A 25,000-nucleotide genomic window follows, 5' to 3' on the forward strand; every position below is an offset into this window, starting at 1 on the left:
TCTTCCACCAGAACTTGGCCTCCTACTTTGGGGGCTCCTGACAGGTTAGGGCAAACAAAACTGATGTAATGACGTTGTCTGCCTTACTTTATACTACTGACTACCTGACATCAGTCTTCAAGCGACAGCAACCGACGCAGAAATACGAAGTCTCTGATATTCATGATGGCCGAGGGCTACCCTGGCAGGGATAACCCAAATGTGATGACTGCAACAGTGAATATACTCTGACATCTAAATTTATTTTAAGTGTACACAACTGTACTTTCCTCACTTCCTTCTCCCACAGCATCTTACTCCTTCAGTTTCTGATGACCAGGGACTTCCTACACCACCTGGGGTTCATGGTATCTGTGATACCCATGCTCCCATTGGCCAAGTTGTACATGAGAAAAATTCAGTAGTTCCTAAGGACGGTTTGGATGCAGCACTCCCATTCCCTGGATTTCATGATTCTACTCCTGCCTTGCATAAAAAAGGAGTTGGATTTCATGATTCTACTCCTGCCTTTCATAAAAAAAGGAGTTGGATTTTTGGATCCTTCAGGTGACCAAAAGCCGTGGTCTTCCCTTACAGCCACTCATCCCCTCTCTATTGATAAACAAATGCTTCAGACTCCGGATGGGGTGCGACTTTTCAATCCTGGAGGCTCAGGAATATTTGGTCTTCAAAACAGATGAAGGAACATGTCAACGTAAGAGATCAGAGCCCTTCTTTTTGTCCTACAAATTTTCAAATCCAAGCCAACTCCAGGGGTGCCAAGGTGGTTCACTGACAACACCACTGCCTTTGATACATCAACAAGCAGGGGGTAATGAAGTCTTGCCTCTTATGCAGGCTAGCCCTACACGTCTAGGAGTTGGCTTTATAAAGTCAAGTTTCCCTCAGCTCAGAATGTGGTGGCAGACTCATTCAGCAGGTCCATAACACAATCCCTCAAATGGATGGCGTCTTCCTATTCTGATGTTCTTATACTGACTTCACCTGTTTCACTATATACCCAACTGAACACACCAAATTGCTAGGAGTGGAAATGGACAATAAACTAAAATTTGACTTTCACATATCCATGACCATAAAAAAAAGTCCACAAAAAACTAGGAGCATTATACAGAAATAAACAATTTCTCTCCAAAGCAGCAAATATTTCAATAGCAAATTCCCAACTTATCTCCACCCTACTTTATGCCTCTCCAGTATATACCAACCTAAGGCAATGTGATCTAAACAAGCTAGAGACCTGCTACAACAAAATCGCCAAATTCACCACGGGCATCCTCCCGTAGTCGCCACTCTCTCACTTGCTGAAGTGGGCTGGCTTGAACTCTCTCACCTCCTTCAGTGGTATCAACTCTCACTCGCCCACAAACTAGTAAACCATCCACTAAATGTCCCATCCCTCCAGAATCTACTCCAACCCTATCACACCACCAGACCACTAAGATTCAGCAACAAAAATCACTTGCAGATCACTAAAGCCAATAACTCTGCTGGTGAAGCACTATTCTCTTGCGCCATAGCCAAATTATGGAACTCACTCCCACCCACAATTACCTCCGTACCATCTTGCACCAACTTCAAAACTTTATTAAAAGCGCACCTAAAAACATGCTGGCTATGCCCTTGCAACTCCCACTCTAATATAATCCACCCCATCCAACTACTACCTTTCTTTCACCTCCACTAACTACCTTGATGATAGCAAGCTCTGATGCTCATAAGCCTAGTACTTATTATACAGCAGAAACTTCTCATTGTTACATTTGTTAATGCCTGTTATGTACTTCACAGATGAAGATTCTAGTTGTCTACTCATGTACTGTGTTCTTCATCTGTAAATATGTTGTAAGTAATTTCTATGTTAATTTGTTAATCGCTATGTAATCCAATGTAACTACTGTCTGTTTATTGTACTGTGGAGCTTTTCTCCCCGGGCCTCCGCTGAAAATGGACCCACGTCCAGTCGGACACTCCAGGTCAACAAATTTAAATAAATAAAATAAATAAATTATGTTGCAGTATTCTTGACCTTTGGGGGTTAGCCACCACCTAGTGACCCGAACATCCAGCCAGTATACAAAAGTTTTGGTTACTGCGAGATAAGTGGGATGTCTGACACTGTGGCTGTAGGATGCATGGTCCATAAGTGACATCTGCACATACCTTCCCCAGAACCTCTCTGCTGCCAGAGTAACATCAGCTCATCCTGATGTTTCTGACGTTGGATCCTGCAAGTTTAAATTACCCCACTTGGGCTTTTTTCTTGTTTTGGTCACTGCATGCTTGCCTAGGTTCATGTCATCTAGCAAAGGAAGCCGTATGTGCAGACGTCAGATCCCTCATAAGGATGCCCTTGACCTGTGCTTGTTCTGCCTAGGGCCCAGCCATCACCATAAAACCTGTGATTTGTCAGGCCTTTGTTCCAAACATTCTTCGCAGTTGTTTGCACGCTCTTAATATCTATTTAGAAAACAAAAGGCTCAAACGTCTTGCTTTTGCTATGAAGGGGCCATCCAGTTAGACCATTAAGCCACCATAAAAGAAGGCCAAAGTCTTTAGGCCTGTGCCTACTGCTGCATCTCCTCCACCGGCATTTCCCCTGTGGCCAGCGTACGCCTTGAACGTACGGAATCAGCAAATGCTAGTGTAGTGGGTACCGTTCTGGAGGTCGCAGAACCAAGGGCTTGAAAGCACATCCATGGAGGTTACACAGATGGGCACCGATGAGATTAACCTCTGCCCATTACGGACGTCCAGACTGGCCTTTCTGCCATTAGGGAACCGCCTGAAGCTAGGCCCTGCGCCCTCTAGGCCAGTTTCATATTTAAAAAAGGAAACCAAAAACTAGGCAAGTATCTCCACCATCTGAAAGCTTGCGTGGTTGGCAAGCTTTCTCTCAAGGTTTATTCAATGCCTTCATGGCCCTTAGGCCTTCAGTGACTGCTCCTCCAGCAGTCCCTTCTGTTTTCAGCCCTAGTCCTCGGACTGCAGATCCTCTTCAATTGAAGCTGACTATTCAGATTCCTCTTCAGGGAATTCCCTTTCTTATGTTTCCTAAATGCCATCCCCTGTAGGGTATGCTACCCCAGAGGAGGACTCTGCTGAGGCAGATTCCCCTGGAGAGGACCTTACCTTCGGAGAAACCATCTCTCGGATGAGAGTTTTTCACATGGGACTCTACTGAAATGACAAGTCCAAAAGAGGTTCTATGAACTCTTACAAATGGGTACCCCACCTTCTGTCAACCCACCAGTCCCACCAGCCTTCTTAAATGCCTTCAATGCAGCTAGTGACGTTCTCTTGGCCAAGGCAGCACTCTTTCCCCCTTCTCATTCCCTTAGCCAGGGGAAGTCGTCAGAAGTTACCCCAAAAGATGGGTCTACTCACACAGGACATGGGAACCCTAATACATCCACAGCTGTCATCTTTGAACTTTGCTCTGTGGGTGATGGAGTTTTAATTCCCTTTAGACACCTATTTTCAGAAGACTTGCTTCAAGCTCTGCAGAAGGCCAGAAAATGCACTACTAGGAAATCCTGTGTTTCCAAATGGAAAAGGTTTTCCATCTGGTGTTGCAGTCAGTGGATGTCTGTGAACCGATGAATGGGGGGCTGTACAGTTCCTCCGTGAAGCCTCAGCTTTTACCCATCTCTGCTTGTCGACCTGTGTCCCCTCCTTTAGCCTCTAGGTTAGAGGTTAAACTGTTCCTTAAAGGCATCCTTCATATTATACCCCCAAGGAAACCAGTCCCTCCTCCTTGGGATCTCAATTTTGTTAGAGAAGCTTATGTTGGCACCTTTTGAGCCAGCAAGCTTCTTCCTTACAACATTGCACATGGAAAACAGTTCTGCTAGTTGCCATTACCTTTGCCAGAAGGGTCTTTTGAGTTGCAAGCTCTGTCTAATTCCTCCTTCAGTCTTCAACAGAGACAGGGTATCCTTGCACACCAACCCTTCCTTTATGCCGAAGTTAGTCAGTGAATTGTCCCTTCATAAGTCTATTAACCTTCTCACCTTTTTTCCTTCCCCTCAACCTCCCAGTGAGAGAGTTCTGCATACTTTGAATGTGCACAGGCAACTCAGATGATGCCCTGGTAGGACACACACAACCATTCAGATTAACGGATAAGTTTGGTTTTTATCACTCAAGGACCCTGGGTCAGCCAGTTTCCAAGCAAACTGTCTCTTCCTGGGTTTTAAAAGCTATCTTCTGTTTAACTAATAAGAGCCTTTCTTCTCCAGTGCGGGCACACTTCACTAGGGTATTATCCCCCTCTGGGGCTTTCTATAAAGGCGTAGACACTTGCTGTATCCTAGAGGCACCTACCTGGTCCTCTGGTCCTACTTTCACTAGACATAAGCTTCATCATCTCCAGGTCTATGGCTGGTTTTGCCAGTTATTCTACAGGGTTTTGTAGAAAAACCCTCTGCCTTTCTATTCCAGTATTGCAGTTTTCTACTTGTGGGTTTACCCTTTTTCCCATCAGCTTGTCCGGCCAGGTTTCCAAAGCTTTTCCAGTCCTTGGTGCGTCGGAAGTCTGACGTGGAGGCAGGTATGCGAGCCATAAAGGTGATGTCTGAATGCACCAGCTGTCAGAACTTTTCAGCTGCCAGCCATACGCCAGGTGTTCCTGCTACTCGCTGACGTGTGATCTGCTTCACATGTAACATAAGTACCCCGCTGGGGCCTTTTTTTCAGTCCTTTTGTATTTTATAGTCCATGTCCGGTAAGATTAAGTGCAACTGTGATCGTAAAATTTCAGACACCCACGACCAGTGTCTTTAGTCTCTGTAGGGAGCACGATTACAAAAACTGCGCCATCTAAAAAGTCTCCAAGACCCTTCACCACCGCTTACAGGCTCTGGACTTGTACCTTGAGAACTAGTGGCTAAGGCAGATAGCTCTCTGTATGGAAGCTGCCTCCAACACCCCATTTGAATCACTGCCAAAGAAGAGGTCCAAGTTCATGTGGCCTACTACTTCCACTGCGCCTCCCTCTGCTGCTCCTCAACCTGTAGCCACCATCAGCTTGGATGAGGACACTGCTTCCGCCACCTTAGACACCTTTCAGGGGGCCACACAATCTAGATTGGATGACATGTCTGGGGAGGATGTAGCCAGCGCCTGTTACAGATGCCGGGGGGATTGTATGGGCGCCTCGGACCCGGCTTCCGCCACTCCAGTGCCAGATGTCTGCTAGGCCTTCTAAGAGAAAGCAAAAGACCAGGCATATATTTCTTCAGTACCAGAGGACTTACCTGACTGGCAGGCCTTCAGCCAGAGTCTCTGCAATGCCTTCTTGGCCCTCAGGCCTTCCACTGAGTTCACCCCTGAAGCTTCACCTCTTCTTAGCCCAAGGCCTTCACTACCTGAAAGAACTGTGAAGCCAGCCTACAGAGGAGGAACTGTCTGATTCCTCTGAGGACTCCCTCTCCTACTCTTCACAGATTTCATCCCCCCTGGACTATGGATCCCCTGAGGAGGCCTCTGCTGAGACAGATTCCCCAGTGGAAGACCTTACCTTGGGGACACTTAACCTGACGAGAGAACATTTAAGTGTGAATGCTCAGACATGTCTGAAGCACAGAAAAGATTTTGATTTGATTCAGATGGAATCTCCTAATCAGTCACCTATCCCACCAGTACAACCTGCCTTCCAGGATGCATTTACTGCAGCATCCATGAGCTCTGATTCCCAACCTCCTGCTCATCAAAGGACAGATTATACAGGGTCCCTGACTTAGACAAATTCCTTTTCAAGCCCCCCCCCCCCCCCCCCCCCAGCAGACCCTGCTATTTCCATTTCTACTGACAGGGCTGCTAAACGACTCCCTACTACCCCTGTTCTACCTGCAGATAACAGCAAGGCCATGGAGAGGTGGGGAAAGATTTTATACTTCTATCCTAGCCTTTAGGGCTCCAAGTTATCAGTCTCACATGGCCAAGTACTCTCTGGCTCTTCTGGACAAAACCACCAAAGAGCTTAACATTCCTGACTGTACTGCTAAAACATCCCTGTCTTCCTTACTTGGGCTTGTCAAACAAGTGAACGCGTATTCCCTTAGGTGTGCATACGATGTCGCTGAGGCCTCAGCCAGGTCAGCTGCATCAGCATCCACGCTAAGAAGATATTCCTGGCTATGTTTGCAGCCACTCCCTGATGACTTCAGAGCCAAGCTTTTTGATGCCCCCTTGGACCATTCCGGCCCTCTTTGGTGCTAAGGTGGCTGATCTTTTCAAGTCTCTCCAGCAAAAAGGGAAAGAGCTTCAGGATCTCAAACACCTCCTTGTCTCTCAAATCCCAAAGTTCTAGAAGAATGGCTCTGATAAGACACAATTTGTAAGAAAGGAATCAAGGCCTTCAGCACCCCACCCCCCCCCCCCAAGGTCCAGAAGGGCTATATTATATTATCGCACACTTAGAAAAGCAAACGATAATCAACCCCGTGTAAGCGAAAGCTTGCGTCGAAACCTCAGAACAGTGATTTTTTTTTTCAAGGGAAAAAAATTGCTGTTAGGAAATAAAAAAAAATAAATACTTTAAAATGTTACATAATGTGGGAGGCTGTGCCCTTCACACCCCTCCTACTTAAATATAACCACTCCGAGATCACACTACAGTGCTGAAAATGGCAAAGTAATGAAAAGCTGAGTTATTTTGCCTTTTCGCTCTTTAGTTCGATCAAGACACATTTGACAAACTGCTTCTGCGATCTGGTAATAGGAACCCATCCAGAAGGCCTCCCAGGAAACTCCCCAGCCAAGGACCTCTTCAGGCCTCTGGCTAGATCCTTCCTTTCCAGACAGGGCAGGCAGTATCTGACTGCCTGCCACCCTTCTCCCCCCACCCCTTCCTACCAGCACCCCCTTTTCCACCCATCTGTCTCACTGTCTTTCTGACTGATCCCTAGTAACAGACAAATGGGTCTTGTCCATCCTGAAGGACGGATACTTTGTCTTGAATCACTCCTCCTCCAAGACTGCCTATCCTGCCCCTTCCCACATCCCAACGGTCCCTCCTACTCCAGGTCATACACAACTTGCAACTAACTGCAAGGCAACACAGAATCAGTCCCATATCCCCCTAACCCCCCCGACCCCGAGGGAAAGATTTGTACTAAAGAATATTTCTGGTGGTAAGAAAGGAAGGACCCTGGAGGCCCATCCTAGATCTTTCCTGCCTCAACCTCTTTTTAAAGGTTCCCTCCTTCAGGGATGCTCACCTTAACCACTCTTTCCCCTCATTCTACATCAGGCCTTCATGGGTAACCCTGGACATAAAGGAGGCCTATCTTCACATCCGCATAAAGCCTTCCTCCAGGAAATATCTCAGATTTTGTAGCAGGCTCCTCTCACTTTCAGTTCTTTGCATTGCCTCTTGGGCTCTCAACCACTCCAAGGGTATTCAGTGTCTAGCCCTGGTCATTGCCTACTGCAGGACAAGGGGATTACATATATTCCCATACCTAGACGACCTACTCATTCAAGCAGCGGACAGACCCTCCGTACTCACACAGAGGACCACCTGCTCCTTCTGAAGTCTCTAGGGTTCCTGATAAATTACCCAAAGTTCCAACTCCATCCTACACAGGGCATTTGTCTTCCTGGGATGCAGAATCATGACAGACATCAGTATGGCCTCCCTCCCGGAGAAAAAGTAGTGCCCCTCTCCTGTCATTTTCAATCTTCCCTCCAGTCTTCAGCTCTGACTGTGAGGAATTCCTGATACTTCTGAGGTACATGGCAGTTACTATCCCCATGTTACCTCTAGCGAGGTTACACATGAGAATTTCAGTGGTACCTTTGCTTGGTGTGGACCCAGCACTCACACCCCCTGGAGTTCAGGGTTCCACTCCTCCCCTGTCTTCACCAAGAATTAAAGTGGTGGCTTGCCCAAGTGGCCCAAAATCTGGGCGTGCCCCTGCGTATACCCACACCTCCCCAGATCATGCACACAGATGCCTCAGACCTGGGCTGGGGGGGGGGGGGGGGCGACTCTAGGTCAAAGGACAGTGCAAGGTTTGTGGACAGACAAACATTATGCACATCAACATCAAGGAAATTACAGCAGTACTCCTAACCCTGCAGGCCTTCCAACATTACCTCCAGCAGGGCCTCCTAAAAATCTTTACAGACAACACAGTGATGTGGTACCTGAACAAGCAAGGAGGGACAAAGTCCTACCTCCTATGCAGACTAGCTTTACAGGTATGGGATCAGGCCATCTCTCAGGGAGTCTCCTTCCAGGCAGCTTACATCCCATCACAGCACAACTCTCCGGCAGATTCACTAAGCAGAACTATCTCAGACAGCCACGAATGGATGCTGTCAAGAGAAATGTTCCTAGATCAGTTCCACAAGTGGGGTATTCCTCAGATAGACATGTTCGCCGCCTCCGTAAATGGGCTACTGTGGAGCTACTGCTCCAGGACTCATAACACGAAGGCATTGCAAATAGATGACTTCTCAATGTCATGGAAGGGGAAGTTCCTGTATGCCCCACCCCCACCCCGATCCAGAGGGTCCTACTGAACATTCAGCAGGACTCGCCAAAAATCCTGCTGTTGACTCCCTATTGGCCAGGACAGCACTCTACTTCATCTGTCCAAGGGCAATCACCACAAGTTACCCCCCTCAGTGGAACTACTCACGCAGCACAAGGGGACAGGTACACCCACAGTGATGGTCTCTGCACCTCTCCCTGTGGCAGATAGGATTCTGATCCCATTCAGACACCTGTACAACAAGGACGTGCTTTCTGTCCTGCAGGAGGCCAGGAAACCCAACACAAGAAAATCTTCTCTCCAAATGGAAAAGGTTTCCCTTCTGATGTCACAAAAGCCAGATGGAGCGCTGGACAGCGACTTAACTCTTATGTCCTACCTGTGTGAACTCCTGAAGACAGGTTAAGGCACACCTCTCTGCCATTTCTGCCTGCCTATGGAACCTCTGCTGGCATCCAGATTACCAGCCAATCTCTTCCTGGAAGGAGTTCTGCACCTAAGACCTCCCAGAAAACCATCCCCTCCTCCCTGGTATCTTAATTATGTGCTAGAAAAACTCACCTTGCCACCCTTTGAACCAGCTGACAAGGCCACCTTCAAGTTTTGTACATTGAAAACAGTCCTGATAGTAGTTTTAACATCAGCCAGGGGGGTCTCTGAGCTTCAAGCCCTTATGGCTATACCCCACCTTTCCTGGTTTTCCATATGGACAGTCACCCTAAGGATAAACCCCTTCCTTCACCCCCAAGGTGGTCAGTGACCTTTCCTTGAATCTGGCTATCCATCTGGTTACCTTCTTCCCTAACCCACAGGGAGATGGTGAGAGAGCCCTTCATTCTCTGGATGTCCACAGGGGAAAGCAGTGGGCAAACAGACCAGCTCTGCCTGGATTGCAAAGGCTATCACCTTTTTTTACACACACCATGGAAAGACACGTTCAGGCAACATCAGGGCCCACTCCACAAAGGCCTGGATACTAACTCCATTCTGGAAACAGCCACTTGGTCCTCTGTGCACACCTTCACCAGACACTACAAACTGGACCGTATCTCCAAAGCCAGAGCAGGTTTTGCCAGGGCTGTCGTGGATGGATTCCTGGAGTCCTCTACCAGGCCACCCCACAACATTTAGTGAGCTTTGGTATTCACCCACTAGTAGAATACTGCAACATTGGAATAGAAAGATATAGGAAAGTTGTGTAAACACTTACCATAACCATAGACGTCCTTCTCTTCCATGTTGCAGTATTTCTATCCTCCCACCATGCCCCCTTTTCCTTGCATTTGCTCTACCCGGCTCAGGGACAGCCTATGTCCCTCAGGACTGGAGCCTTTAAGTTGTGACGGCTGGTACGTTTAGACGTCACCTGTATGGCCCATGTACCTGTCTCCACGTCAGACGTCCAGCGCACCAAGAGGAGCAGGAAGAGCTTTGGAAACCTGGCCAGACAAGCTGATCGGAAGAGTAAACCCACTAGTAGAATACTGCAACATGAAAGAAGGACATCTATGGTTATGGTAAGTTTTTACACAGCTTCCCTTCCCCCTCCCTCCAATCCTTCCCAAGCACATGTTTTGGCATTCTTCCTAATGTGATGAATACTGCAGCATATGAATAGAAGGACATAGAATAGTTGTATAAATTTTACCATAACCATAGATGCCTTTTGTATATGCTACAGTATTACTTTCCCCCCTGCCTTCCCCTGATGCTTGCCTGTATTTTCCTGGTGGTATGTTTCTCACCTAGACTCAGGCTGGTGCTTGGCAGCATTCAATTCTGAAGCTGCTTCTGTCATAGGTTCATAGGGTCATACTAGGCTATCTGCCCTAGGGCATTTATAAGCCTAGCCAGAGTGTGTATGGCTTTCGCCACCCATTTTAAATTAATTTTGCTATGCCCTTTTTCAAGGTTAGTATACTGTGCCTCTGTCTAACAGTGACACAGAAGTGATACCCGGGGTAAACCTACGATCTCCCATCCACTCATCAAGATTCCTCTTGAAGAGAGTCAGAGGGACTCTGCCTAACCTGGACTGGGATTTTATTCCAGAATGAAGGGAGCCTCTGGGTTATGAATCTGTCCCTCCAGCATGTCCTATTTATTTCATTGCTGAGGTTCAAGTCCCTCGAGCGCGTAGCTCGATGGGATTTCGATTTTCTGAGGTGCAGCATGTCCATTAATTCCGGGTTGGACATGGCTTCATATGTCAGGCACAGATCGCCTCTGAGCAGGCGGTATGCCACTGAGTAGAGCTGGAGTTTCTTTAACCGGGCAGCATATGGCATCTGCTTGAGCCCCTTGATCCTCTTGGTGAGGTACTTTTGGGGTCTTTCCAGTTGCTGCAGGTGTCTGGTAAGGTACATCCCAAAAGGGGCATTTTACTCAATTATGGGCCTGATGAGTAAAGAGGCACGATGACCTCCCCTGATCTAGATGTGAATCCCTTCATGATTAGGTGGGCTATATAAAATGTTTTTCTAACCACTTTGGCCACGTGGTTGTCAAATGAGAAATTGCTATCAACTTGGGTCCCCAGGTCCCTAATTACTTCTTCTGTACTTAATGGATTACCACCTATGTGGTAATTTGTGGGCACTTTGTTTTTGCCAAAGGGGATGACTATACACTTTTTGGCGTTTAGCTTGAGGCCATGGCTCTGGCACCAGTTGTCTGTTTCTATGAGGCCCTTTTGGAGGATGCTTGTGTCGGCTGGAGAGTCTATTATGGCTCCCAGTTTGCAGTCATCTGCGAACTTGGTCAGCCACAGTCCTTCCATGTTGGCCTGTACCTCCGAGAAATATATACCGAACGAGAGGTCCCAGGACTGAGCTTTGTGGGACGCCACTTGTAACTGGTTTGGAGTCTGACATGGCTCCACCTATTCTAACCATGTGGGTTCTGTCCTTGAGCCAGTTTGCAACCCATCTAGTGACATAGGGGTTTATATTTAAGCTGGTGAGCTTATCTATAATGCCGGAGTGGGGTATTGTATCAAAGGCTTTTGCAAGGTCCAGGTAGGCTGTGTGGACCACCTTCCCCTTGTCAATGGCCTTGGTGACTGTTTCAAAGAAATCGACCAGGTTTAAGAGGCAGGATCTGCCCTTAACAAAGCCGAACTGGGTAGGATCCAGTGTCTGTAGGTCCCCAATATCTTTATTTATGGAGGTCCATGATGATCCTTTCCATAGCTTTGCAGACCAAGCTAGTGAGACTTATGGGGCGATAGTTTCCAGGATCCGTTGAGGCACCACCTTTGTGGAGAGGGACCACTGTTGCTGTACGCCACTCTTTGGGTATATATCCTGTAATAAGGCTGAGATTGAACAGTAGTTTTAGGTTTGGGTTTAGCTCTTCTTGGAGTTCATGTAGGACGCAGCCCGGGACACCGTCTGGTCCCATTGATGCTGTGTTTCTTGCTTTGGAGAGGGCAGCTCTTACCTGAGCATCTGAGATGTCAGGGGGGCAGCACTGATAGATATTAGCCCTTTTGGTGGGGAGGTGGGGGGGGGGGAGAAGTTTGTGCTGAACCTGTCAGCTAGGATGTTGGCAGTGTCTGTGGGTTTGGTGTATTTTTTGTCATTTTGGACTAATTCTGAGCATATCTGGGAATTCCCACCCAGGTTCCTAACATAACTAAAGAAAGCCTTGTGATTATCCTTAATGTCCTGTGCAATTTCTCTCAAGCTGGCCTTAGACTATTTTGAGTGCCCATAGTTTTTTTGCTAATACTGATCAGAGATGCCTTCCCTTTTTGGGATTTTGCTTCATCATGTAGTAGCTTCCTCCTTCTATTGTATAGTTTGTTTATGGCTGTGGGGTCCACCAGACAGGACGTCTGCCTTTGGAGGATTGGGTCTTGGTTTTATTTGGGATTGCATGATCCATGCATTCCTGAAGGTGTTCATATGCGTTTATAAAGGATTTTGCGGTCTGGGCCGTATTATCCACAGCCCCGGGGGCTTTGAAGGATTCCACCTCGGTCTTGAGTGTGAAATTTGCTTTAGAGAAGTTTTTCACTGTGGTTTTCTGGGCATGGGGTGGGGTCAGGATGTGAATATCCAGCGAGATTAGTTTATGGTCTGATCTTACCAGTGAGGGATACACTTCTGGTCTGGAGCATAGAGTCCCCATGTTGGTGATGATCAGGTCCAGTATGTTTTCCCCTCTTGTGGGAGTGGTAACAAGTTGTTCCATAGCATTTGAGTTTATAAATTCTAGGAACCTTTGGGCTAGGGTGTTGGAGCTAGAGTAATGCTCCCAGTCTATGGTTGGGTAGTTGAAGTCACCCAATATAATGGTGTTTGGAGACACCTTCATATTTTCCAGTGTTCTCAGGAAGTCCGAGTGGGGTTCCTGGGTTTGGGAGGGTGGTCTGTAGCAGGCTATAAACTGGAAGGCAGTTTTACCCACTGTTAGTTGCACATGGATAGTCTCTGATGCTTCGTGCTGTGCCACCAACCTGGAGGTGTGGGTATCTTTGACGAATATTGATACTCCCCCTCCTTTTGTGGTTCGGTCCAAGTTTTGGGGCCGAAAAGCATGGTATGAGGTATAACCTGGTAGTGATGGGGTGCTCTCGAGAGCCTTGAACCAGGTTTCTGTTACTGCACAGATATCTATGTTCTCCATGCTAAGGAGAGTTCCGAGTGCATGCATCTTGAGGTTTAGACTTCTGGCGTTGAGTAGCATTACTCTTAGTTTCTTATCCCTTGTGATACCTATGGAGGTGGGTTTGTCTTTTGAGCCTTGCCGAAAAAAGGCACTATGGGGGTAGCAAGAGCCTTTGCCAATATCCGAAAGCCCAGGGGTGACAGGTGCAAGCTGTTCCTAGCGAAGCATTGTGGCTTGTCGAGCATGTCATCCCAGGCTGACAGGCATTGGATCCCCTTTGAATGACACCAATACTTAAGCCAATTGTTGAAATTGATAATCTTGTCTTCATACTGTAGCATCATTCTTGGTGAGGGTAAGATGCTACTCAAGGTTAGGGTCATACCGGCCTGGGCTACATGCTCGGAGAGCTCCTCTGTCTCTTTTCATGTAGTCCAGGGAGGTACGTCTCAGATCATTCACACCAGCATGGACAATGACAGAGTCATATTTGTACTTGCCTTGGAGTGACCTGAGTGCTTGTGTTATGTGGCGGATCCTAGCGCCCGACAGGCAGCTCACCGTGACCTTGTTCAGCCTGGTGAGTGGGACGTCAGTGTGCCTGATAGTCACCTATTACAAATGTATCAGGTGTGTTGTTTAGCCTTAAGGGCTGTGACTGTTCGGCACACTGGCTTTGTGAGCTATGTGTTGCACGTGTTTTGTTTTGGGGTAGTGGTTGCTTGGGTGTCTGCTTTGGAGGTCTCTGCTGCTTAGGCAGATTTTTATTTAGAGCCTCCAAGTATGTTTTTGTGTGTTTGTGTTTGGTTTGCTGTCGTGGTAGGTCTATGTGAGACTAGAATTTTAGTGAGTGTGGTTTCCTTCTCCTGACTGGTTACGCCAGTACTGAGTTGAGAGAGCTTAGCCTCCAGTTTGGCTATATATGGTTGCATCTCTCACATGTGTTGGAATTTGTTGGGAGGAGGAGAGGGTTGTCTGTGTACATGAGGCAGTTGTAACATTGCCTCAAGTTTCCCAGATTCACCAGCTAGACTGGAGAGGAGATTGACAACTGACCTTTTGGACATGCTAGAATAGTATTGGGAATTTCTTTATAATTGAAAAAAATGGCCAATGGGGAGCAAGGTACTCCAGGGGGAGTTTGAGAGGGCGTAGTGCTTTTAATTTTTTAGTGCTGACTTATATAATTGCTTTAGTGAGCAAGTGCCAGGTAACTTAAATGCAAAAATGACGTTTTAGGTGGAATTAGCTTTTCAGGGAAATAAGCATACAAACAAAACTAGATTCAGCAGGCCTGGATCTAGTCTATGCTACAGCAAACAAGGTGCACCAATTACAGTAAGAAATAGTTCAAATATGCTGGCACTATAAGCCTTTAACCAGAAATTCCCCACTCAGAAGGGCAGAGTCCAGCCTCTTCTCCCACAAGAGTGCAGACCATGAACCTTCTTAATGTAAAATAACTGGCCTGAAGCCCAGGTGCTTAAACCAGAACTAATACACTTTTAGAATAACAGACACTGAGCCCTCAATCAGCAGTTCCCAACTTAGAAGGATGTAAGCTACCTGCCCTGCCACCACAGTGCAGCCCACAAACCTTCCTAATGTAAAACAACTGGTCTAAAGCCCAAGTGCTTAAACTAAAAGGCTTAAAATGTCTGCTTTATACTCGACACCACTTTATGACCAACGTATGCAGGATGATTATCGGCATCACACGTACCTCGCAGTAGCATGTAGACTTGTGTACTGGCCAGATGCATGAGGTAAGAGCTGGGAGCTTACTGGTCAAAGTGTGTGTATATGATTATGCTAGGTGATGAGTACTGCAGCGTGTAGAAGAGAAGGATATCTATGGTTATGGTAAGATTTTATACAACTGTTATTTCTCTTCACCTTGTGTGCTATTAAGGCACATAACTGAAGACATTGGTCCTGGTTGGCTAGTGGTTCCACCAACCCAGTGTTGTAGGCTGTGGTCATTATTCTCTAGGTGTGTAGAAGTAGGGCAGCCATCCCCACACACACTAGCCTAACCACACGCTCAGGCAACTCATCCATTCACCTGTACACACATCACCTAACCAATCTCCTTCATTAGCTCTCCTTATTGCTACCTCCCAGGAAGAGACGCATGCAATCTCTAGCTTACAATCATGTGCACACACTCTGACCAGCAAGCCTCCCAGCACTTGCCTATACTGTGATGGTTGAATCCATGCAATTCCTCTCTGCTGTCTAAATGCTTTACTGGATGTAGTTACAGGTTGGGGAAAGCAAATGGCCAATTTGCATATTAATCTCCCAGAATGCCTTAACATAGAGCATGGTTTCAGAAACAACCCATCACAATGCTGCAGATCATCATGGAAAATCACTGTGGTAGGGGGCTATGTAAATTCCAAACCTCGTGATAACTTATGAATTTATCCCATAGTTTTTCCTAAACTGTTAGAGAAAACACTAAGATGTTTTGTAATAAACTGCAACACCAAACAAGCATCCCGGCTCAAGAGGTACTACAACCAGGATAAAAGGTCTTGCTGTTTTTCTTTAATTTTTCCAGTTTATAGATTTTGACTGTGCTGGGAGTGCAGTTGTGTATTTTGGTAAACTATATCCTGTCTGTGGTTCTACTTGTGGAGGTAAGATTTTTCCAGTTTACAGACTTGAAGGTGCCAGAACTGTGACAGTTTTGAGGAAAGTTTACCAACTGCCATTTGGACTGACAAAAAGTGCTTCATTATGATATTCATATATTTCTTTGTTGCACTTTGCTACAGATTGCATTTTTTGCTTTCTGAATGTGGTTATATGTAGCCTGTATTATTCTGTATCATTTACTCCACAAGCCCGTTAAATTGCTAACACTGATTCTGCATTCTGTTATGTGCTGGAAGCATGTGTACAGATTGCCACTGTAAGTCAGCATGGGTCAATTTTTTGACTGTTAGTAACATATTTTAAGCATTTTCTTAGAGTACCAGTGAAAATGAATGAACTTATGGTATTAAGTGTACTGCATTTTTACTTTGTTTTGCTTTTTTTTTTCAGTGGTATCCAGAAGTGCGACACCACTGTCCCAACACGCCCATCATACTTGTAGGCACAAAACTGGATTTGCGGGATGACAAAGACACTATTGAAAAACTGAAAGAAAAGAAACTTACTCCAATCACTTATCCTCAAGGACTTGCCATGGCAAAAGAGATTGGTATGTTCCTTTTTCTCTTGCAGGTTTATTTTATTGTATTACATTGTTGATTCTATACACTGCGGTGGTGGTGCTGCAGTAGCGTTGTCGCCTCAGTTAGACGTTGCCCTTCGATTCTCAGAGCGTCTTCTGTGTGGCGACATGCGTGAATGGGCATTCCTTCGTTGAAGGTTGTGCGTTAGGCCCAGCAAGCCAGCACGTAAAAATCTACTGCCAATCATTAGCAGACTGGAGTTCCGCTGTGGTGACCCATAACTGGGAAAAGCCGAAAGACACAAACATTGCTGATTCTATGTTCTGAGACGTGGCTGGTGACTTCAAATTAAAGGGGGGCTGCAGAAGATAGCTGAATTGGGTGGGGCCAATGGGAAGTCGTGAGGGCAACTAGAAAGGGGTGGAGCTATGCTCAAAACCACAACTGGACCTTTAAATACACTGCCTTAGGTGCCAAACACTCATTACAAGAGTCCAGTCAAGACAAAATGAAGTATAGAAGAAAAACATATTTCAGTGTATTGGCTACATGACAGTTTAATATCTAGATGGAAACAAAGTTTGAGGCATATAAAAATAAATTACTTTTTAAATACATTACTGGAATGCCAGTCAAAATAAAGTATAAAAAAATATATTCAGCTGTATAAATTTACCAAATAACATGCTGAAAGTAGCAATCTGTGATATCCCCAATTGTAAAATGTTTCTTATCCAAAAAAGACCCTGCTGCCTGACAACAACTATCTACTTTTTTCATGGGGAAGACATGATCAAAGTAAAAAATGAACAGCAAACAAGAAACAAGCTCAAGATAAATTGCTTAAAGGATCACTGCACAAGTTATGGACCACACATAATAAATTAGCATTCTGTTTAGTTTATGGGTAAAGCCTGCAAAGATGACTAAGTCACCAACAAAATGTAATGAGCTTCTGAAAATACTGTAATCCTGTCCTTTATTGCAAATACTGTCATATGCATTTCATTACCCAAAGCTTGTACGTTATCTAGTTTCTCTGCATGGCAACAATAAAGGCGTTCAATATTGGTAATTCTTTAACAGTATGCTTATTAAAACTTACTTGCATCTTACAATCTTACAAGCTTACCTGATGGTCATTAAAGCATTGCTACCTAAACACAGAGCAGCAGGGCACTGCAACAGCATGCATTTTCTGAATAATAAGCATAAATCAACAGTATAAAAATGACAGAAAACCAGAACATTCTGCAAAATCAAGGACAGATGAAAAGCCACTGCCGTACTTGTGTCCCCCTTGGATGGGGGAATACTCTGCACACTTGCACTGCATAACTGCTCCTTGCCTTGTTTGGACACATCAAGAGTCAGTACATGGCGGAGTGGGGTGCAATAAGTATGTCACAATTTGAAATGTCTCTGGCTGAAGATGATGGCTGTGACACTCATACCTCTCAACTTCAGAGCAAGAAATGTGGACAAAGCCATACAGAGAAGTGGGACACAGGCCCAAGACATTGTTTAAATATTGCTTATAAGCTTAGGAAGATAATAGAATGGTAGTAGGTCTTGCATTAGTATGAATTTTCTGAAAGGTATGAAATCTGAAACTCAAATGTGTGCCATTATTTTCTAACTTCAGTCTTTAATGATTTGCCACTAATTTGACAGAAAACGACAATTTTATGAAAAGCGGACCAAAAATGTGATGCAAAAATATAAAATTGCCACACAATACAGCTGGGAACCTGTCAAAGAAGGGGCACATTTTTAATATTAGTACTGTTCACTTGAGCAGCTGACAAAATTAGAGAATCTGCATGCATTTCTGAAATAAAAGTAATCTATAACTCTGATTATAGTTATTTATAATTGTAAATCCTCCACGTTTTCTTCAAAAATTGCTATTTTGCGGAGGGATTATTAGGGGAGAGCAGCATTTTGAGCCCAAATTGGGGACAGTTGAGAGGTTTGGATATTCCTAATTCTATAAAGCAATTTATTTGCACGTACCTCTCAACCTCTTAATGCAGGAAATCTGGACAAGGCCAACTATATTGGGGGAACATACAAACAGTACTAAAAATTGCTTTGTATAAACTTAAGACAGTTGATAGAATAACAGGTCTTGCTTTAGCATGCATTTTTCTGAAGGTTACGATGTCTGAAACTTAATGTCTGTCGTTTAGTGACTTCATTCCTAAATGATTTGCCAGAAAACCACAAATTTTATGAGGAACAAACCAAAAATAAGAAACAAAAATCTATTCATTCTGCAAAAATCTGGGCAGTTGAGAGGTATAGTTTAGCCGGGGGCTGTCGTTTGCTGCCCTTCCCCCCCTCACAAAAATCATGATCGAATGGAGCCTCTCCCCTGCAGCCATTCCAGTGCCTCATTCCTTGGTTATTTCACCCCATTTACCATAAACACTAATGTGCACACTGCTTTACTTCTGCATGATTTGGATTTCATTTGAAAGTTTTATTTTGCATTCTACAGCACAAACACTAATATCTGCAAAACAAAGCAATGCAGTCTCACAATGAAAATAGACTTGGCATTAAAACTTCTCTGCCCTTGAAACTCTCATTCATTGAAACAGCATTGAAACCCACATTCGAAGAAAATACATTTTGCCAGTTGCAGATGAAGATTAACTTTGGGCTAGTTTCAAATCCTAGGCCCCTTGCACATGAAACGTACGTGTGCTCTCTGATGCACCTTCCTGATTATATTCCATGTACAATACAGTGCAGTTGTTGGAGGGCGTTTTAAATTTGTTTTGAACATTTTTCCAGTAAACAATGAAACAAAATGTATGCACCAATAATGACAAAACTGCCAAACTCAGAACATTTCCATTATTAGATAAAAAGCAACCAACAGTTCTTACAGTAACATTTCCATTATAAAAGTCTAGTCAGACTTCTACAGTCCACCAATATCAGTAAATATGCAAATCTCTGAAGTAGTAAAAGTCATCTAAATAATTCCACATTAGAGAGTCAAGTTTTGTTAGGAGGGTCCCTTTAGGCACAAGTCCCAGAGACGAGGGGGGAGGAAGCACCACAAAACCAGATGGGCTTGGGGAAATTCTTCAAAGGATGACCAAGGTTTAGAATCTAAAGTTAATGTGCACAATATTTCCACTGTAGTATTGGATGAGCAACAAGTTGATGTGCTGAATAAAGGATTAAGTTTTGTGCCCGGGTTTTTTGTTCAGGAGCATTACTTTGCAGAGGATGTGGTAAAAGTTTGTCGTAATTTGAATTTAAAATGTTTTTTTCATGGTTCAGATGAGGTTGCCTCGCAGCTTAGGGATTTTCGCTTCAGGTCCTCTACGTTCAGTCCACCTATGCTACCCATTGTACAAACATTCCAAAATGCAGTCCTTAAAGATTTACATTTACATCTGTATAAACAGGACATGATGAAGGATAATTTGGATAAACAGCAGAGAATATGCTTAGAGCAGCTTATTAACAATAAGGAAATTGTTGTCTCTGCGGATAAAGGGGGAGCTGTGGTGGTCCAGGATTTGGAGGACTATGAAGCTGAGCGTCAGCTTTCAAATAGCACCCATTATCAAGAAATGGAAGTGGATCCAACTATGCAATTTAAAAAATATATTGATAACTTTCTAGATATGGCTAAAGATGAGGGCATTATTACTAATGGTGTGTTATCATTTGAAGGTTGATTATCCCAGCAAGCAGTACATTTCTGCCGAAAATTCATAAGGATCCTATAAGACCACCCGGCAGGCCGATAGTATCAGGCAGAGGTTCCTTGACAACCTTTGTCTGAGTTTCTTACCTTATATTTAAAACCACTTTTGGTTCTTATATGATTCAGGATGCAACCCAGTTTTTTTCAATCATTTCTGACATGCAACTAGAATCGGATTGGCTTTTATGCACCTTGGATGTCACCTCCTTGTATACAAGCATTCCCCATTGGGTGGGACTTATGGCCCTGCAATACTGGTTGGTTAAGGCCAATATTTATAAGCCTGGTTTCAGTACCCTTCTGGTTTGTATGACAGAAAAGGTCCTGATTCACAATGTTTTCCACTTCAAGGATAGATGTTTTTGGCAACTTCAGGGCACTGCTATGGGAGCATCTTTTGCCCCCATTTATGCAGATTTATTTATGGCGTATGTAGAAGAACAGGTTATTTATGATATTGGTCATATTTACATCAACAAAATGGACATATGGAGAAGATATCTTGATGACTGGATGGTGTGGAGAGCAGACACTGAATTCCTTATGGAATTTTTGGAATATCTGAATGGTAACATATGGGGTATTGAATTTAAGTTGACTTATTCTAGATCTGAAATAACATTCTTGGATGTCCTGGTTAAAAGAACAGACTTGGACACTCTTGAGAGTGAGATATTTAGAAAATTTCCTCAATTCAATACCTTATTGCATGCTACCAGTTTCCACCCCCAACATGTCATCAAGAATATTCCGAAGTCTCAATTCCTTCGTGTCAAAAGGATTTGTTCCAGTACTTCCACATACTACCATTAAAGGGATCTTGTATCCAGGTTTAAGAGTAGGGGCTATCAAGGGGGTGACATCACCAGGGCCAACCGATTTGCGAATCGGCAAGATAGAACCGAGTTATCCTATTGAGTTCGAGATTCTGATAAATCAGATGTACTCAGATTGGTTACAACTTATGGGAGAAATACGGTTGGTTTTATGAACATCATTCGTAATCATTGGCATTTATTAAAATCGGATGAAGTTCTAAATGGTTATATAGGGGATCGGTGTCGATATTCATTTCGTAAAGGGCGATCTTTGGGATCCCTTTTCAGTCACTATACGAGGGTCTATGAAAAGGACTCCTGTTCAACCACTCAAATTAGTTTATTTGGTCCATCAATATTGGGTTGTTACCCATGTGGTCATTGTACCTATTGTCCTAGGGTGTTAAAATCTCACTTTTTCTTCACATAATTGTCCACAAGTTTATAATGTTTTATGTTTTGCTAATTGTAGTACTTCCTGGGTGATTTATTTGGTCCAGTGCAATTGTCAAGCATTTTATGTTGGACAAACTTCCCGTCCTTTGAAGATAAGGATAGGGGAGCACCTGAGTGATATTAAGAATAAAAAGGGTTCCAGTTCTTTGTATAAGCATATTTCTAGACACCCTACAGGCATAGTTTGTTTCATGGTTATTGATCACATTAAGGTCAGGAATAAACAATTTTATGTTTTACATGAAATCCTTACTAACAAAGAAAAAATGTGGATCATAAAATTGGGGGCCCTTTTTCCTCCGGGTCTGTATTCAAATTGTTTTTATGTATACAATCACATTTTTTTATGTGGATTAATTTTGTATTTTTATATGCACCAGAGGGCGCTCCTTGCCTGCAGTACGAATATACATAAGAAAGGAGATAGCATGTTAGGTTTAATTATTTTTGCATCATGTTTGGTTGCTGAAGGCGGCTTTGGCCGAAACGGGTATAACCATGTTGGTGTACTGTGATAATTTTTGCTGTTCTATTATGGAATAAATTAGTATTGCCAATGCTACAGGAGTTGGGTGCTGGCTTTTTCTTTTTGGATTGATTTTGGTGTTTGGCCATGCACATGCCGTTCGTGCAGGGGTTGTTTGAACTATTTTGTGCTAGATTTAACCAACGCACTATTAAGCGTCAGTATGATTTTGCTTTAAACTGTTTTGGACGCCAGTTTATCCAGAAATGACGGATAGCCATCCAACTACCAGAGTTCATAAAAATGCAAAGAAAAGCAGAGAGATGGACAACTGAGGCCCAAAACCGATGACTAAGCTTCTCCTAAGCCAGTCGCCGGTTCTCGGTGAGATGCCCGCTACTTTAGAGTCGCAGGCCGCTGCCGACTCGCATGTGGAGTCTGCCATGCCACTGGAAACTCAAGGTATTGGAGCCTCTGATACTATTCCTTCAGATGGGTCTGGAGCCGCTGAGCAGGCACCAGCTTCTGAGGGTGTATTCAGACCTAAACATCTTTACATTAAACCAACCTCAGCTTCAAAGGCAAAGACTAAAGCAAAGAAACAAACTCGAGCCACGTGGACAGGCCTCTATGCCCAAAAAACAGATGCTCAAAATGACCGAAGACTTAATTACCTTGATCAGGGGTTCCCATCCCCCTCCTAATAAGAGGCCTAGGCAAGAGACCTACTATAAATCTTCAGATCGGGTTTCTATTTCTTCTGATTCCTCTTCTGATCAGGAATATTCTTTTCCCCCCTATGAGGATTCTGATGCTGAAGAATGTATACCTTCAGCTTCTCCTCCAGAGGACTATTCTTTTGGGGAAACCTTGCATACCATGAGGGAGCATTTCCACTGGGAGAGCCAAGATTTTTCAGAATCTAAAAAGAGGCTTGGGGATTTCCTTTTACTACCTCAACGCAGGCCACTAGCCATTCCACCTGTTAGATATTGTAGATGTGTTTTTTTCGGAGTCAAGTCGTAACCCTGACTCCTTACCTCCAGCTCCTGTTAAGCCTGACAGATATTACAGGGTTCCTGACTCTCACAAATTCCTTTTTAAAAACTCTGCTGCAGACCCAGAAACTATTTCACAGGGTCCCAAAGGAGTTAAGGCTTCCGCTGCAAAAAACCCTACCCCCCCTGACAGAGATTCTAGGGCACTGGATAGATGGGGAAAAAAGGTTTACACATTTGCTACGTTAGCTATAAGGGCCTTAAACTGTTAGTTTCATATGCTCAAATATCAGCAACATGTCATTGCTTAAACAGAAAATGTTAAACTCTGAATGTGCAGAAAACAAGGAAATGCAGGATTTATTGCATGCAACTGAAGTTGAAAAGCATACTTGCAATGTGGTTTTGATTCTTTGGAGGCGTCCTGCAAGGCCGCAGTTACGGGATCTGTAATTAGGAGGCATGCTTGGTTAAAGGAACAAAATCTGCCTATGTCAAAGTTAAATTATTAGATGCACCTTTACAGCATGATATTTGTTTGGCGTTAAGGCAGAGGAGGTGTTAAAGAAAGTGGAGGACAAAGCTAAATCTATGCAAACTGTCAACATTTTTTACAAGTACAGCCACCTAGGTTTAGTAGACACTGGCCTACAAAGAATTGGTCCTTTCCTGTGTCAGACCTCAAAGGGCAGATCCCAGGCGCAAGGGTCCTACAGGTCAAAGCAGTGGGGTGCTTCTACCTCCAAAGTTGGAGAAGACAAATCACAACCATACAGGAAACAGTCCCAATGACTTCCCCCTGCCTGCACCAAGCACTTACCTCCTGGCAGCACCCTTTGGGGGAAAATTAGCACTTTTTTCTCAAAATTGGCACATTATAACCAAGGACAAGTGGGTTCTAAATATCGTGTCACAAGGGTACAAGTTCCATTTCCATACCCTGCCAAAGGCGAACGGCTGGCCAGATCTGCCAAAAAATCAATGGACAGAGGCACAAAAACAAGTCTCATCCCTCATGGACATGGGGGCCATTCAACAAGTACCAGAGCAACAGCAGGAACAAGGATTTTACTCTACTGTTCTTGGTACCCAGAAAGGACAAGGCCTGGAGACCAATACTGGACCTATATATTCTGAACACATTCCTGGATATACCAAAATTCAAGATGACTTTGCAGCAGCTTCTGCCCATGCTGGGCAATAACGTTTGGCTGGTGACTCTAGACCTAAAAGAGGCATACCTGCATGTCCTGATCAGACAATTATGAAGAAGATACCTCCGATTCAAGGCTGGCTCAATGCATTACCAGTTCTCTGCACTGCCCTTTGGCTTGTCTACTGCACCCAGGGTCTTTACAAAGTGCCTGGCACCAGTAATTGCATTCTGCAGACAGAGGAATACAAATATATCCTTACTTGGACAACTGTCTAATTCAAGCAGAGAACAAGGACTTTCTTCTACAGCATCTGGCGTTTGTAAAAGGACCCCTAACATGCCCTAGGGTACACAGTCAACAAAAAGAAATCAAAATTAGTACCCTCTCAAGAGATAATATTCCTGGGTGCAAGCTTAAATACAACTGCCCAGATGGCTTCTCACGCCAGACAAACAAAGGCAACTGACTATTTTAAAATGTTGGCAACAAAGGCCCAGTTACTGCAAGAAAAGTTCTGCAGGCTTTGGGCTTGATGGCATCCTGCATCTTACTAATTCCATATGCAAGACTGCATATGAGGAAACTTCAATGGTACCTAAAAAGTGTTTGGACTCAACATTGCCACAGCCTGGAAACAATGATTACTCATTCCCTGCCTACAACAGGAGTTTCGATGGGCTTGTCACCAAAACAAGGGACAGCTGTTGACATTACCCCCAGCCAGGCAGAGACTAACGACGGGTGCATCAGATTATGCCTGGGGGCCCCACATAGCAGGAAGATGCATTCAGGGCACATGGTCCTCAACCCAAATGCATCTACATATCAATCAGAGATGCTAGCTGTTCAGAATGCTCTGACAGCCGTCAAGGACCTACCTCATCCGGGACAACTACTGATGACAACACCATGGTCATGTGGTATATAAACAAGCAGGGGGCGCACATTTTTACCCCCGTTGCAGACTAGCCATGACTTTGTGGGACACAGCATTAACTTACTAATTACATCTGCAGGCAAAATTCCTGCCAGGAAGGAAAAAGTCTCTGGCAGACTAACTAAGCAG

At 44.5% G+C, this 25,000-nt stretch overlaps 1 protein-coding gene across 1 annotated transcript in view; it reads left to right on the top strand.

Moving 5' to 3' along the window:
• LOC122800801 (ras-related C3 botulinum toxin substrate 1) overlaps positions 1–25,000 on the top strand; it is a 581,096-nt gene that overhangs the window by 516,455 nt on the left and 39,641 nt on the right. Inside the window, exon 5 of the mRNA XM_044070082.1 lies at positions 16,173–16,332. Coding sequence (XP_043926017.1) covers positions 16,173–16,332 — 160 coding nt within the window. The remainder of the gene's footprint in view (positions 1–16,172; positions 16,333–25,000) is intronic.

The sequence above is a fragment of the Protopterus annectens genome, chromosome 1.part0, assembly GCF_019279795.1.
Source record: "Protopterus annectens isolate FY-2018-M chromosome 1.part0, PAN1.0, whole genome shotgun sequence".
Lineage (NCBI taxonomy): Eukaryota > Metazoa > Chordata > Ceratodontiformes > Protopteridae > Protopterus > Protopterus annectens.